General features: G+C 41.5%; 1 protein-coding gene across 5 annotated transcripts in view; it reads left to right on the plus strand.

Moving 5' to 3' along the window:
- The window catches only part of ARMC3 (armadillo repeat containing 3), a 133,972-nt gene extending 117,653 nt beyond the window's left edge, over nt 1-16,319 (plus strand). For all 5 annotated transcript variants that reach the window (XM_014518286.2, XM_025199704.1, XM_025199705.1 and 2 more), the window contains 4 exons: nt 1,535-1,624; nt 5,425-5,628; nt 12,759-12,921; nt 15,814-16,319. In XM_014518286.2, the coding sequence (XP_014373772.1) occupies nt 1,535-1,624; nt 5,425-5,628; nt 12,759-12,921; nt 15,814-16,023 (667 nt within the window). In that variant the 3' untranslated portion in view covers nt 16,024-16,319. The remainder of the gene's footprint in view (nt 1-1,534; nt 1,625-5,424; nt 5,629-12,758; nt 12,922-15,813) is intronic.
- The last annotated feature ends 916 nt before the right edge of the window (nt 16,320-17,235 follow it).

Genomic DNA, 17,235 nt, shown 5'->3' on the forward strand with positions numbered 1-17,235 from the left:
GTTGGGCAGGAGAAAGAGAAAAACCATGGATGCCTATACATGTGCGGGATGGCTGCTCCAACACGTTCTAATTAAAATGTGTTGGAGCAGACTCTCTGCCATGTATATTCAGCGTCCCCACATTTCAAAATGGTGCCAGGGGCACTTTAACTAAAGCTTGTTGAATGAGCTTTAGTTAAAGCGCCTCTGCCACCATGTTGAAGTGTGGGATGCTGAATACACAAGATGCTGTGGACATTTTAATTAGAACAGCTCCCAAAAATTGCTGTAATTAAAACCCCTCCTCCCCATGATTCCTATAAAGACACTAAGGGAAGCAATTTGGTAGCTGAATCTACCTGCTTCCCAGGGATCAGATGTATCTGCATCTGCTTACCTGCTAATGTTGATGTGCTTGGTGGTTACGTAAGATGTTCTACATGTGAAGGAGCATAGGAGGATTTAGGATTTTGAAAAGAAGGGTGCAAGTGGTGTGGTGCCTCATCACATGTAATACCATATGTTTTTCTCCAGCTAAAGAGAAACTAGAAGCTTTACTAATATGTTAGGGGCCCAGTACTATATTATTCATTTTAAAATCAAAGTAAAAACAAATATAACTTTATTAGAATGTGCATCAATCTGCTAGATTATATATTAAACTTGAAAAACACAACAAACAAAGCAAAAATAGTCTAAAGGATATTGTTTTATTAGACCTGTTGTCATTGTAGCTAAATGTACATCTGTTATTCATATTTATAAAAGAAAATCTATCCTTCTTGAACATCTTTTCTGTGCATCCAGAACTTCACTGTCAATCATTTCCATACCTGAGTTAATGTTCACCTGAGTTAATATTACCACACCTGAGTTAAGGTTTTTGGATAGAATTAAAAACAGTCTGCAGGGCTGTGAAACAGAAGAGAGAAATTACCAGGAATAGCTAACAGGCAGCAAAATTGTAGAAGAAAGGATAACTTGATTAATGGAATATCAAGACAGTTAGAAAGGGGAGAGGGTCATTAACACCTGTGGAGTGAAGAGAGATTAGCAGGAACCAGGTGTGTATTATAATGAGCCATGAAATCAGTAGACTTCCTCAACACTGTCTGAATGCTACTGCCTCTCCTGGGCAGTTGGTTTTAAAGTTTGGATGGAGCAGGAATCAAAGAAGAGGTGCAACTGCACCATTGCACCCCACTAAATCAGCTCCTGCACAGAAATAGGAATGTAGCATAACCAAAGCACTTCCATAGATAACTGCCAAAGCAGGTTGTGGATGTGAGAACATATAGAAATAGATGTTTTGGTGAGTGGAGACTGTCAGGGAAAAGACAACCTGGGAAAATGGCAGAGACAGGGGAACCATCTCCAGTTTTTGCTTAGGGCTTATCCAGAAATCATGCACCCTCCTTCTCTGCATACATTTTATGGCTGGAGAATTTGGTGACTTATAAGAGGGATTATGTGTTTGTGTGTGTAAACTGAAAATTTTGCTCTAAGAACATAAAAAGAAAGTGAACAATGGGAAATTACCTTATAATTTCAATAGTGCAGTGGTATCTCCTGTGGACGAAAAACAAGAATCTTCTGGACGACCTTCTTCACTCAGCAAAGGCAGCACTAGAGAGAAAGGATCCAGGTATTATAATTTGGATGAAGTATTTTATTTTAATTTATAGCTTAAATGCAAATTATTGCTAGATAACAGCTACGGACTGTTAATAGGACTCTCAGGTCTGACAGAACTTCTCTTGGTGCAAGGCACAAGGGGATGGTCAAAGGTGACTATATAATATGTTGGCTTCCCTTGATCCTAAGACAATGGTGCCCAACCTTTTGGCCCCACAGGCTGGATGAGTGCTGTGGGGTAAGTCTATGGGTTAGATCTAGTTGTTGGCCTGATCCAACACATGCTGGATCACACCCCAGTCCCACAGGATGTGTCCTGGGTGTGGGTGTGGCCACATCCTCAGCCCCATGTCAGATCAGCCTGCCACCCAAGACCTGGCCCCATGCGCGCCAGATTGAACCTGCTACCCTGCCCCTGCATATACTGGATCACTCCAGCCCAGGCCCCATGTTTGCTGGATCAGACCTGCTGCCCTGGCCCTGGCCCCAGGTCCATGTACACTGGACGAGATCTGCTGCCTTGGCCTCATGTGTGCCAGAGTGGCACTTGGAAATTTGATGGTGGGGGAGCGGCAGCAATGTTACCTGCCACTGCTCCCCCAAACCAAATTTCCAGACCCTTGGGGAGCCCCACAAAGTGGATCACATGACTCCCTAGGTCAGATCTGGCCCAGGGGCTGGGGTTGAGCATCCCTGTCCCAATGACTTTAGCAGGCTAGTGTAGCTTCCTTGGCACAACGTAGGACTGCAGCCATTTGTGTCTAGCTCTACAGCCAGTTTCCTCAACTGCTTCAGTAGCCAAGACTCGCCAGGTTTCAGCAGGTCCTCAGGAAAGCCCCTTGTTAAAGGGTAGGTAGTAGGGTGACTCTGTTTGGGGATTCCCCCATGCTAGGGGAGTCATCAGCTGGCCCGCAGCAACTTGGCTTTATGGCCCTTCCATACTACCAAACTCATTACCTGAGCTTTAAATGCTTGACAGCTACAACATACTTAACTTCAAATGCAAATCAGAGAAGGAAATGTGGAGCTTTGAAAGTAGGAATCATAGTGAGAAAATGTAGCATGAGCTAGTTTACAGATCAGACTTGTTTTCGAGGCTGTGCAGAACTATATGCCTTAAGGAGAGTGGGGGAAGGGAGCCCTTTGGCATGGGGTATACTTCAAACTCCTCTGGACTTCCCTGTTCCCTGGATGGATTATCCTTTAGAAGACACTTAATCAGCCAGTATTTCTCTTAATGAAACTAGCAGAACATAGAAATAAAGAAGTTGTACTATTGCTGGTTCTGTGGACAACTTCCCTGAAAAATATGTTAAAGATGAGCTTAATTTATAAGCACCTGCTGGGAATTCAGTTTTTCTTATTGTAGTATCTGTTCTCAGAAAAGGAAGGCATGGTCTGTCTTATACAACCAATAAGTACAGATGTAGAGCATTTTTACTCCCTACAGTATAAAAATATTGCTCTAAATTTTTCCATATAGGTAGCCAGTTCTGGACACTATGGGCTGGCTGTGGAAACTTTGTATATCTACTTGGTAGTGCCCTCACTGATACTGAGAGCTGCTGTTTAGTTTGGGATCACTGGAGCACACCATAAAGTGGCCAGAACCCATATCATTCATCCCAGCTGCTCCTTTAATCAAGGGGAAGAGGAAGGATAAAAATGACATAGAAATGGGTGTGCTGGTTCTGTGCCAGTTGGGGACTCCACTGTGTCCAGGGAATCCCCAGAGGCCCTATTAGAGAAACTTTCTGTCCCCTTTGCATTGTGTAAAGCAATTCAAAGATGCTAAAACAGAGCTTGGGATCTGGCTCAGCAAAAATAAAGTGTTTGTTTATCATGAGGTTAGTGTAAGTTTTAAGGTGCCCTTGGCTAATTATTTCTTAGATTTTAAGTGTACAGGTTTTATTAGTAACGCAGCAGATCACTGCTTCAATAACAACCGTATCTGCTTTTGAAACAAAACATTTTGAAACAAAACATGAAAAACGCTTCAGCCTGCCCAGGGTAAATTTGTTCAGATACAAGTTTTCGTGCAGTCAAGAACAAAGTGATTATATAATTTTGAAAGTTGTGATCAGGGATTTTGCTTTATAACCCCAGTGTCATTCATTCTGAATCCATATTGTTTTTAATTTGTGCAGCATGTGGGATTCAGTTGGAAGCAAGCAGCTGAATCAAGTCTTAAACGTGCTTAGAGTCTCTCATATCTATCTTCTGATGATTCTTTTACAAAGTACACTGAGCACACTTTAAAACAGGACAATTTTAAAGATGTGCTAGTGTTATAAAGTGACTTAAGAGGAAGTGCAACTAACATTGCTTGCTGAAAATCTTTGAGTGATAGAGGAAACGCCTGGCTGACTGGTAGTCAGAGACATATATTCAACATCAGTTTTGATCAATACAGTGTGATCAATTGCACATTTGAAACAAAAGGAGTCTTTGATGTAGACTTTGAGTGCATATGTCTGCTATGCTACCACTTTTAAGGAAATATTTTGCAGAATTATTTTACTCCTTTCATAGAAGATGGTCAAAGAATAAAGATCTGTAAAGATGGAGGCAGAGCTGGGTGTTTCAGTAGGAAATTAGCTGCCTTCTCACACCCTTACCACAAAGTGATGGACTTGATGCAGGAATCACTGGGTGAAAATCTCTGATGTTTGGTTTCCAGTGGACTTCTCTTTATTTCTCCAAGAATACCAGAAATACTGGAAATTTACAAAATGCACCAGAACTTTTAAAGACGGGGGCAACTGGATTTTTTTTGTCAGATTTCAGTGCTGCCTGCTTCTGATTCAAGTTGAATTATGAATAACCAATTGCTGAGTTACAAACTTGATTTGTGCATTGTGAATCTCAAATTCTTTGAAGAAAGGCATGACTCTTACAACTTGTGACCTCTGTATGTTCCTATTAATAAACTATTGTAGAGTATTTAGCAGCAGAGACAGATTTTGACACCATATATATGGTGCTTGGAATTTTGTAATCTATACTATGTTCAATGACTTAGCCTTTGTGATGATTTAGGAGGCTTCTGATGTGCTCACGCTGCCTGTAAAGGTATGAAATGTGTGCTCCTCTTTCTGAAATATCTTTGGATGATACTTCCAGCAATATATCAGTTTCTATGGTTGTTTCATTTTCAGGCCTAAACTTAAAGATCTTTACATTTTTGCTAGACTTCTATGATTGTCATCCCTGGTTATGTGCATTTCTTAACTTATGAGCACCAATGAAGAAGAAAGAGAAAAAATAGCAAATTCTTTGGTTTCTTACAAACGTAATGGTACATGTCGTATGGTAGCCAAAGTTTAAAGTAGCTTGCTTAATACTAGTTAAGCCATTTGGTTGATTCCCTGATTGTTTGTTTGACGTCTCAGACTTCTTCCAAGTGAAAACTTTATAGCAATTTCATTGTTTTTAAATATTAGTATAGTATATGAAAAAAAGTTTATAAGTACTCTGCAAAACCCTCTCATTGTTAATGCCTTTATTTACATTGGCTGAGTCTCCCACTGCAGACTACCAAGTGGTATAAATAATGCTTGGCAGGGGGAGACATTGGGTAAATAGAAGCTGTCTAGTCAGGGGGTTTTGAGCACAGACATGCAGACAATGCCATGTGGTTCCTAAACATCAAAGCACTTTCCCTAACTACTTTCTGTGGATTCAGAATTGGCGTTTCCTAATTCCCTCTGATCTGGGGTTCCCTGATATGTCCCAATACAAAATCATGCAGCTAGAATTTGAACTTTTGAGAGAGAGATTTCAAAATAACTATGTATTTTATTTTTTAAGGAAAGGGAAAGGAAAAAAAGAAGAAGAAAAACCAAAAGAAGAAGAAGAATTCCAAATTGCACCTAAAATCCAGGAGGAAGTAACTCTTGAAAAGTTACCGTGGCTACCACCATTTGACTTCATTCTACTGGATTACATTAATGATGCTTCCAAAACAATTCTACCACTAGCAACTACCAAGGAACAAGTTGTAGCACTTGCACAGTAAGTACTGTATCATGTTTAAAAAAAAGAAAATACAAATGAAGCTGAGTGGGGAATAGTGCTCCGACCCAGGAACATTTTTGAGAATTTGAAAGTTTTCCCATTCCAAGATGGAACAAAGGACAAAAGTTTAAAAAATGGCATGGACTTACAATGCAAAGCATTATAGTTTAGTATTCTGAAAATATTTCAACCCTTTTATTTACATTTTTACAGCAAATAACCCGTATTTCAAAACATGAAGCCATTTATGAAAAATGCAATTTTTATATAAAGTGGTGGAAGGAGACATTTTAACAATTTTGAGTGTTTGTTTATTTTTTTAAATGCGAAATGTATCTGACCTGACCATTTACTACAGTTTTCCTTATCTGCCTTTTAGTCTGACGTGTTCTTGTGTTGTCTTGAACATCCCTTATCAGTTACGTTATTTTTCACCTTTGGTTTCCTGATTTTGTCTCTGCAAGTTCTTGCCATTTTTTGGTGTACTTGCCTTTTCTTCCTTTAACTGTACATGTCTCTTTGGACTTAGCTAAGAAGCTCCTTGTGTAGCCACATCAGTATCTGTGGTGGTTCTTATCTTTTTACCATGTTGGAAGACTTCTTGACGAGTCTCCGATACTGCATCCTTTAGGAATTGCCAAGTGTCCTGGATCTCTTCAGTCTGTCTACCAATTGGATCTTACCTACTGTCTCTCTGAATTATTTGAAGTCTGCCCTTTTGAAATCCAGTGTCCTTATTTTGCTAATCTTCTGTTCCTTAGGATCATGAATTCTACATTCACTTCCTCACAAGTTTCCTTTGTAATAATTCTTCTTTATTGGTCAGAACAAGATCCAAGATATATAACCTCCTAGTTGTATTATCAACTTTGGGGAACAGAGAATTGTCTTCTGCACATATTAGGAACTTACTTGACATTTTGGGTGAAATTTAGTTGCTCTTTATGCACCTAATTAGCAGTTTTCCAACAGTATAATGGCGTTTTGGCCCAGTACAGCTTGTGATTCTATTACCTTACCCCTGTAGTATGGGTAAACATGCATACACATACTGAGACTGTGCAGTTGGCTACGAAGTGTTCAGGCAAATATCCAGCTATGCACACTCCTTTGGTGGAGGAGGAGTGCCCTTCCATGTCTTAGCCCAAGCCCCCTCTCTTCCTTGCCCCCAAGCCATCTCTCTGTATCTCTTTAACTTCTTACCACAGTGCTAGCCACTGTATCACAGATTAAGAGCTATCCAGTCCTTCATCCAGGGCTCCTTTAGAAGCTGAGCCATTGTACTTTGCATTTACTATTCATTAGATAACCTGGATAGAGAGTAGTGCACATGGGAAGTCCCTGCCCCATTGGAATTAAGAGTCCTCTCCCTTCCAAAGCAGGAGCCTTTTCACTGATCCATGTGTATTTTGGCTTGGCCTCTATCTCTGTGCTCCACATATCTCCCTCTCTTGGGAAATATGTATGTACTATGACTTGAATTTATCTTGCTTGTTCACCATATGCATTTGTATGTATGCATCAAAGATACCTTGCAGCCTACCATACTGATTTCCCTTTTTCTTCTTTTTTTTTCCTTCTCTGGAGATTATTTAGCCATTCTTCAGAATTAGGTCTCTTCTGTCTTGGTATTGAATGCATTAAAGTGAGTAGGTTTTCTCTGCCATGTCCTATAGAACCTAGTTTTAATCACTCTTTACTGTGTTACCCAGATGAGCATGCCGCACACCTCCCAAAATTCCAGAGTTGGATAACATTTGGGTGCCTGCATCCCCCCCAGGAGGGGGTCCCCAAAAACCACCACCTTCTTCTCCCTCTTCAGTATGGTGATTATGGAACCTCTGTTTCTAGGGCCATGTGACTCCTGCCATTTGATCTGTGGGGTATGTCTCTGAGCTGTGCTTTCTATTGTTTCCTCTGTGGTATTCTCACCAGTAGTTCCTGTGCAGAGAGTCTGAAAGTGGTATCTTACTTCTATCTGCATCTCATGAACTCAGGTGATCCTTTTGGCTTATTCGCTCATTATTAAATGCAACATATCCCTCCCTAAAAATTGTTGAACTAAAATGATGCTTGCTACCATCATATTGTTCACTCTGCCTGCATGTTATGCTCTTTTTTCCTATCCTGTATGTTTAGTTTGCAAGCTGTTTGGGACAGAGGCTGTCAGCGATTCTGTGCTGGTATAATACAGAGCTGTGCAACTGGTGGCTTCTGGTGGCCTGCAGACCACATGAAGCCTGTGAAGGGTTAACTCGTGGCCTTTAGGCTCTTGTCCAGGCACTGCTCCCCCACATCTCTTCTGCTGCCCCTGCCCCTGCCCCTATCACTGGGGTCACTAGGCTCCCCCTCCCTTCCCCGGCCTCTGCTTTCTGCTTCTGTCCCTGGGGGCAGAGCTGTGCAGACCAAGAGGTCTGCAGCTCACCCAGTGTGCAGCCTGAGGAGTAACATTCCAGACAACTACAAAATTTGATAAAACTTGTCTTCATACCATGAGTATTCAGCTGGTGCAAAGCAGGGTGCCAACTCAAGGCCATGTCTCAGACACACAGAGGTATTGCCTTATTATCATTAACCTGATGAAGCAAAAGGAAAAACGTAAGTGAAAAGCCTTCTGCATGGGGTTTACTTTGTATGTTCCCTTTTAAGCCACAGCCTGCAGTGTGTGTGTGTGTGTGTGTGTGTGTGTTGAGGATGATAAGGGGAAGCAGCTATAGGAGAGCCCAGAAGTATTCTACCAGCTTAGGCAGAATGCCTCCAGGTACCCTAAGGAGTGCAGCTATTGTGGGAGTGGGCCATCCTTTAAAGCAGTGATTCTCAACCAGGGTGCTGTGCCATGTGATCCTTTCAAGGGTGATACAGGGTACCTATTATGTGTGCAAACATGTCAGGTGTGCAAATGATTTACAAGATAAACCCAAACATTTCAAATAGGAATCTACAGTATTAAAAACATTCTGACCTATGGTGGTCTTTGCAGCAAGAAAAATGCTCTGTTATTTTTCCTTAGTTAAAAAACAATTTTTGAGTGCCTTGAATTTAACAAGACCTGCTCTGGGGCTAAGAGAGGTGCCTCAGTTCTAAAAAGGTTGAGCACCACTGCTTGAAACCATTCATTCTCAACTGGGGTCTAAGAGCACCCTGGGGTGCCATGAAATCCTTTTAAGGGTGCTAAAACACCTGGCCTCTGTGCAAGGTAAACCCTCTCCTTCCCTGTCTGGCATCCTGTGCTCATCCCTGTGTTTCACAGAGAAATGGCATCTGCAGCTGCTCCCCTGGGGACTCTTGCTGCTGCTCCACCCTGTCTCCTGGCAGCTGCTGTTTCAGCTGCGCCCATGCTCTGATTAGCACACTCTGCTGCAGGTGGGTGGGTGTGTCCAATGCCCTAAAGGCCAATGGGAAGGGATGCAAAGGCAGGTGGCTCTGATTGCCAGTATGTGAGACCCCAGCAAAGCAGCCTTAGTGTTTCTGAAGGCTGTGCTTGCCCTATCAGGTACAGACCAGGAGCATGGAGGGGAAAGACAGTGAAAAGAGGAGGGCACAGAAGGTTGTGGTCATGCCCCTGCTGCCCTCACCTGGGACCAGATAGATTCTAGCTCAGTGATTGTCACCAGGATGGTGTTAAATGTTTGGCAAACTCCAAAGCAGCTTTCAGCTAGTTGGAGCTGAAGTTCTCTCTGTGGTTGGACAGTAGGGGGCACTCCTGCATTGAGCTGCCCACCTCACTATGCCTGACCAAAAACCACAATCCACAAGCTTGGGATAACCGCTGCCACCACCTGGGCCTGGGTCTTTGTTAGGGCTTTGTGCAGCCTGGGGTACATAGACCCTGTAGACCTTAGGGTGCTTAGGCCACCATGGAATTTCAGGGTGCTTCCTTTTAGCCTGAAGCATTCACAAGTAACCTCCTGTGTGGGAGGAAAGTAAAAAGCCACACTTAGCTTAGCCAGCCAAGCAAAAAGGAGCTAAAAAAGCTTGCCTCACCTCTCTGAAGCACATACACAGTGAGGCATGCTACAATAGATAACTTTATTGATCAGAAGGGGAGAGAGTGAGGAAGGAATACAAAACAACAGAAAATTGATAGAAAACCCATTTGAGCAAAACAGAATAGGCTTGTTGGTCCTTTTGATATACATCTAGTTCACCGAATCTTAAGTTACTGGCTAAATTTCAGGTAAGTTACTCGCATGTTCATCCAGAGACTGATGGAATTCTGGAGGCTGATTGCTTGTATTAGTGTCCCAAAATGTCTGACCTCTCCAACATAAAGTGGCTCCCTTTTAAAGCTTTTGTGACCGCATCACTAAGTTCCAACCACAAACAAGGGCTACATGATGCAGACCAATCCTTTTAACAATCGTCAGCATCCTCAGATGAGATGGATTAGGGTTACACAGGGTTGTTCAGTGGGAAACACAAGACAAAAGGGAAAGCAAGTTCCCCCCTCCCAATGGTACCACCAAGGTGACCAGGTGGATCCAGCAGCCAGAGTTTGGAACAGAGGGGGCTGGGCAGACTCAGAGCAAGGAGGCAGACAAAGAGGGTGATTTCTTCACACCTCCCCCACTCCTTTAAAAAGCCTGTGACCATTGCCTGACAGAGCTGTGGGCACTGGAGTGTTTGGTCCAGAAAGGTTATTGTCCATACCTACAAAAAACCTACATAACACATAAAACAGGCTATAACAACAATGCATATCAGGAAGATCAGGAAGATTTGAGCTGTCCAAGAGCCGGGGCACATTGGGATGGTCTGGTGTCTTCTGGCCTGTTACCCATAGTCTTTTGTGGACAATGAATTCACTACCCCCTTCTGGCTTCACTTGATATGTTCCACTGTCACGGTGAACTCTTGAAGCTTCTATGCCCCTCTTTGAAGCTTGGCATTGGTGTTCTGTGTTTTCTACAGCCATTGGAGTGGGGCATGGTTTGACAGGACCGTGAACTGCTGTCCCCACAGATAGAACCTCAACTTGTTCAGCACCCAGACGATTGCCAAACACTCCTTCTGAATAGATGACAGGTTCCACTCGCAGGGAATTAACTTCCGGCTTAAGTAAGCCAAAGGGTGTTGTGTCCCTTCGTGCTCCTGCAGGAGTACTGCTCGAAGTCCAGTGTCGAGGCATTAGTGGCCATGCAGAAGGGTTTATTATAGTCCGGTGCTCTCTAAATCAGCCGTTTGATCAGGGCAGCCTTCAAGGTCTCAAATGCTTCTTGACACTCCTGATCCCAGACTACCTGATTAGAGTTGTCCTTTTTTGTCAGCTCATGCAAGGGAGCAGTGGTAGTACCAAAGGAGGGAACAAACCTCCTGTAGTATCTGGCCAGATCAAGGAAGGCTCTGACCTGCTTCTTAGTTTGTGGGGGAGGCCAGTTTCTAATGGTATCGATCTTATCCCACATCAGAGCGATCATGCCTCTACCCACACAGTGTCCCAAATACACCACTTCAGGTAATGTCAACTGGCATTTCTTTGCTTTCACAGTTAGTCCAGCCTCTTTAATCTTTTCCAGCACAGTGGTTAGATGAATCAGGTGTGATTCAAAGTCCTGACTGAAAATGGTGATGTCATCAATATAGGGCACTGCAAACTGCTCTCATCCTTGCAGCAAGTTATTAATCAGTTTCTGAAATAAAGTAGGAGAATTGTGCATACCAAAAGGTAGGACCATGAACTCAAACAGTCCCAAAGGCATGGTAAAGGCAGACTTGGCTATTGCATCTGGATCCAGTGCCATCTGCCAGAACCTTTTAGATAGATTGAGAGTAGAGATGAACTTGGCTTGGCCCAGGGTGTCAGGCAGAGAGTCCATCCTGGGTATAGGGTGAGCATCGGGGGTAGCGATAGCATTCAGCTTCCTGTAGTCCACACAGAACCAGATGGTCCCATCCTGCTTCCAGATGAGTACCACCAGGCTGGCCCAGGGACTCGTCGAAGGCTGTATTGCCCCCAACTCTAGCACATCAGCAAGCTGTGCGCAGCTTGTCTTTGTCCTGGGAGGGCAGATGATCAGGCAGAAGAATCTCCTCTATCCCTGCCTCTCCGTCCCAGTCAGCATATAGGATGGAGAGGCAGGGATAGAGGAGCTTCTCTTGGTCCTCAGGTGATTCCTTGACAGAGGAAATCCAAAATATGACATCACTTCTGTCATAGTAGGGTTTAAGTATGTTCACATGTAGCACCTTAGGCCTTTTGCCTGACCCATTCATGGCCACCACATAAGTCATGTTATCCAACTTGTCCTGGATGATATGGGGACCTGCCCAAGCCGCTTGCAGCTTGTCTGTCTTTAGAGGCAGGAAGACAATAGCCTTCTCTCCTGGTTCAAAGATACAAGAGCGAGCCCCCTTACACTCATGCATCTTTGAGTGAGCCCACTCTCCATCTCAAAATGTTTGTATTTCTCTGCATGAAGCATGTTATTCCACAGCTGCTTAAATTTTTGTTTATATCACTCTCGAATCCTTGTAAGTTACCAGTAATAGTTCAGAATTTTTAGTAAACTTCTCCTGCACTCCTCTGTTCATGAGAAGGTGCTTTACATAAAAATCTATAAAGGCATTATAATATCCTCCTTCAAATTCCACCTTATTATTAAAACTCACTTTGCTCTGATGCCTGTAAAACACTTGACAGTGGCTAGATGTATGGTATGTTTTGACTACCTTTGATTATACTAAACTGCTACTGTGTGAAACTGTCCCCACCTTTTGTTTGTTTCATTTAACCTCTGTCTCTGTTCATATATTGTACTAAGGAAATATCTACACAGAAGTCACAGAAATGCTTCTCAGGGTAAATTAACCTGCTCTTTGCTGTGGCTAGATTGATACCAATACCAAAGCTAGCTTTTTTAAAGCTAATCTGGATATTTCAGTGCTATGCTGCAGTCACTTCTGCTTCGAATTATTACATATCAGAATGATCTGAATTATCACTTTAATTTCCTTAGTGGTGAGTATACATAAAGTTACTGAACACTAAAAATAACACCATATATAACCAAAGCAATAAAGTTTTTTATGTTATACAAATATTTTTGTATATATGAAACCTTACCTTTAAGCTTGATAAATAGAAAAGAAAAAATACATTTAATTGATCTTGGTGTAAATTAAAACAGGTTCGTTGCAGGCAATATGGGTGGTCCTATTGAAAAAGACAAATTACATGAATTCAGCTGGGAACTTCATATAAGCGAAATAAAATTTGAACAGAAATGCAATGTCATACCTATCGGAAAAATCAAGAAAGGAACCTTCTACCACAGGGCTTTACTTTTCAAGGTAGTTGAACATATCTTTATCACTTCTAAAAATATCCTGTGTTACAATATTTTTCTTAATGAGATAGCTACTGTACTGTAATTTCAGTTTTGATACAACCTTGTAGCATTTATCTGTCTCAGCATTTTAGTTGTGTATATATTTAAGTAATTTTAAATTTGGCAAACATTGATATCCTATTGAATGAGTGCCAGCATGGCTTCTTTCTGTAAACATCCTTGTTTTTATAAGCAAGATTGACATTGCCTTAAGTGATATCGGCAGAATACTTCACACATGGCAAAAGCCATAATATGTTATTTTTGTCATAAGCTACAGAGCACTGCACAATACAATTCCCATTTCAAAAATAAAACTATTAGGAAAGTCATTTCTACATGGTGCTTGTGTGCAGTACTGTGATAGGTCACAATATCTTTCATTCACAGAGTACAGGTGTCACAGGAGACTTATGAATGTTGTGTGCTGCTAGGCAAATAATTATTTCAAATATGAGATAAGAGACTAGAGAAATAAATATGTCACATGCTAATAATAAAGTATCAAATTGTGCAGATAAGCTCGTTTAAACTATAAGAAACAGCAGAAGTTGCTAAACATCAATAGTTTTTCTAATATTTAAAGATTCAGTTTTGTTTAGCTACTACCACAGGACAGTTTAAGTTCAAATCCTGAAAACAAAGAATAGTCCAAAGGCTCAAGTTGTGTTGTGATGTTCCTTAGGTGAACAGTGGGATGAAGAAGCCTCTGCAGCCTCTGCCCCTTATTACCACCCCCATGCCAGGGGAGCCAAACAGTATCTCTTTACAAATGCATGTGGCCTGGGCCCATGTAGAGGGCATCATTGGGGTGGGCTCTCCAGCATTCAGGAAAAGCATTTTCTGTACCCAGTCCCCAGATCTTTTGCTTTCCTGTGCAGCTAGAAATGGGAGTTTTATCCCACTGGGACCTGGGAATTCCAGTTTCCAATAAATGACACAGCACTTGCTTCAGGCCTGGAATTTTGGATTCTAAAAATTACCTAACATTACCTTTTGTACATAATAGTGCAGTTTTAAAGATTTCTAAAAGAACCTGGCTCTACTGGAGACGGGATATAAGAAATCAGCCATTAGCACTTTTAAATGTCTCTAAGCTGGTTCTCAACCTTTCTCACGTGCATCCTTTCTTCCATTGAGTTGGTGTCCCCCTAACTAAACAGTATGGGAAGGGTCAAGGTATCTGTGGCCTCTGACTGAGAGCCCATGCTCTGAAATACTTCAGAAGCAGTGGATTTGTTTTCTTTGATCTCCTTTAGCAATAGGTTAATGACACAAAATAATAACATGTCAGAAAGATTTTACTAATAGTCATTTGGGATGACTCCTGAGTAGCACTCTCAAAAATATTTCTGGAAGTGGTATCCTTTCTGCCTCTCTATCCTGCTGTATCCCACATGCATGTGTTGAGATGGAGGGCTTAGAGGATTCGGTAGCCAGTGGGGATATGGGACATAAAAGGACACATTCCTCCAATAGGTAGCTGCAAACACGAACATCCTCTCTTCCTTCTCCTTCAGGCTACAGACAGAACATCGCAGAGAGTGAGCCCAGGAGCCAACAGAATGTTTGTACAGAACGATGGTGAAGTGCAGAAGGGGTGCTATAGTATCCATAGGAGCAGGGAAGGAGGAATGGGAGCAGGCACTGGGTATCTGATCTGTTCATAGGGTGAAAGGTTCCATTCTGTCTTTCTCTCACCCACAAGTGAAAAATACAGTAATGCAACTTGCCCCTTTTAAACTTCTCCTTCCCCTTCTGGAAAAAAAAATCTGTGTTTTTTGGGCTGGTGGGCTCACTTCCTATGATCCTAGGAAGAGAGGGGAAGACAGAACAAGGGCCTGGAGTAGGGATCTGAGTAGCAGTAGGAAGGACTTCCTAGGAAACAGCACAGTGGAGCTCTGCAGAGAAGTATGGCCATCCTAAGCTAATTGTATTGGCAGTGGGGAGGAGATGAAAGAGCCTAAATTATTTGGTTTGGGTATGAAGGAATAAATTAATAAATGTATTAGGGACAGCCTTGTAAATTCCCCTCCTTGCTAAAATTTCCCTCACTATGATGCCCCATAAAAACTCAGTGAGGGATTCTCTCCCCAGAGCCATTTCCTAAGTGAACCAAGGAAAGACATCCTTGCCAGCCTGCAACAAATTACAAAAGTACAGGAAAGCAAGGAAGAATCCTGAGAAACAAGGTTCATACTTAAAAGTTAATATGCTAATCACAGTTCTGTGCACAACAAACTATAAGTGTTCTGATTTCCAGTTGTTTGTCAGTAGTTTGTGACACATTAGCAGGTCTGAAGAACAAGAAGCATGCTTCTGAGATATGTAGCAATCCTAATGCCCGTGCTAATCATCAGACCTTCATAATACAACACCGTAAAGTCTTTCACGTTAAGTCTGTAGGTTGGGAAAGGGGGAGAAAAAAAAATTAAATGCTTTAGGTCAAAAACATGTCCTCCAATACATTTAGAAAATATTGGAAAAACTGTGGCATCACATGTGCCAAGTTTCATTTGAAATCTAGTCAAGTGGCTGACAACACAAGAATGTGTCAGTTTCTGAAAAGAATTCTAATTGTTGTATGTCACTGCTGCTCTGGTAGAATATGGTGGAAAAAATGCAAAAAAAATCCTTGAAAGAACTACAGGAAAGATCTGACGGTTGCAGGATCTTGCAAGGCATCTAGAAAATATCCATTATAAAGTTTCTTTCAGAAAAGCTCATCTTTCATTTATTTTCTTCTTTTACTTATTTCCTTGACCCAACTGTGCATTTCAGAGACTAAATATATCGTGATACTTTTCAGCAGCTAGTGATCATTTTCATTATTCCTTTTTGTTTACTTTAATAGGTAATAGCAGACAGGATTGGGGCTGGCTGTACTTTAGTTCGTGGAGAGTACACCAGAGCTTGGAATGAAGTTAAATTAGTTGACGACTCCCCTCAAGGAATAACTGGACTTCTGCTTCCTCCTCAAGTATATGTCGTAGATCTAATGTACCAGCCAGGCTGCTTGATGAAGCAAGGAAGTGCAGAAGCAGATCACTATAAACTAATTTAATCCTAGTATCAGAGCTCTTGAAAAGCAAAACAATCATTTTTAAAGAGGTTTTATTCATAAATTTGTATGAAGCATAAAAATTTGTGGGCTCAGCTTTCAAATGTTGGTGCCTAAGTCCCTGTAATAGTTATTTAAATGTCAGTTTGATTTCTAAATGGCCATTTTCGATTGTTTTACTTCTGGTTTGTTATCCTGAATGTGGATTTAGGTATTTCTTTTGGTCATCCAAGTCTGACAGCTTTGAAATGTTATTCATTCATTCTATTTCATGTTGCCTTACAGAATAAAATGTAGAGTTCTACACTGTAAAAATGGTGGATCAATTATACTTAACTGTGTAATATCATTTCTCATAGCAAATGTATACAAAGTGTTTAAGAACTAGAGGGTCTATTATCTCTCCCTTAGACTCCCTCAACTTCTACTGACATTTATAGGCATCACATATACATGAGGCAAGGAGAATAGAAACCTAGGGAAATAACTAAGCATGTATACATCTATTCATAATACTTTTTGTTAAATTAAGCAGAGAACTAAAAATGATCTAAGTCATTACTATGCTCAATGTTCTTTACAGGTTTTTAGAAAAAAAGCTTTGTTTAACCTGTCCCCAAACTCTGAGAATATTAATGATGCAAAGTAGAGTTCCTTAAAAAAAATACCACAATTCAGTCACAAATTCCCCCCTTTTTCAGAATGAAATATTTGGTGTCAATCATCATTTTACTCACTGTCACATGCCCTTTTGCTAGCCAATTCATTTTTTTCTCACTTAGACTACTCCATACCAGTTTGTCCTGGCACAGAGGAGACCAACTGATGGTTTGATGCTTGGAAATCTATGCTTTCTGCTGAGATATGGAAATCTCAATTTAAAACCGTCCCTTCTCATTTGAAGATAAAGTGGGCCATGGATGGAGCACAACTGGGGCATGTGAGCTAAGATGTGTGTTTCTCCCTCTCTAGGTCAATTTGAGTGGTGCCAATATGTGACAGTGTATAGGCAGGCAAAATGCTGGCCAAAAGTATAGCCTCACAAAGTTGTATTGAAGTTATGTGGTGTATGTCAGGGTGGGCACACATAAGGCAAAATTTGCTTTAATACAAAGGACCTATACAAGATTGGAGGCAGCAGGTTAGTAGGGATTTTGTATTAGGGTGAATTTCAGAAAGTTGGCAAATAGAAAAATGATCTTTACATACTAGCTA

The sequence above is a fragment of the Alligator sinensis genome, unplaced genomic scaffold (genome assembly GCF_000455745.1).
Source record: "Alligator sinensis unplaced genomic scaffold, ASM45574v1 scaffold221_1, whole genome shotgun sequence".
NCBI classification, from domain to species: Eukaryota; Metazoa; Chordata; order Crocodylia; family Alligatoridae; genus Alligator; species Alligator sinensis.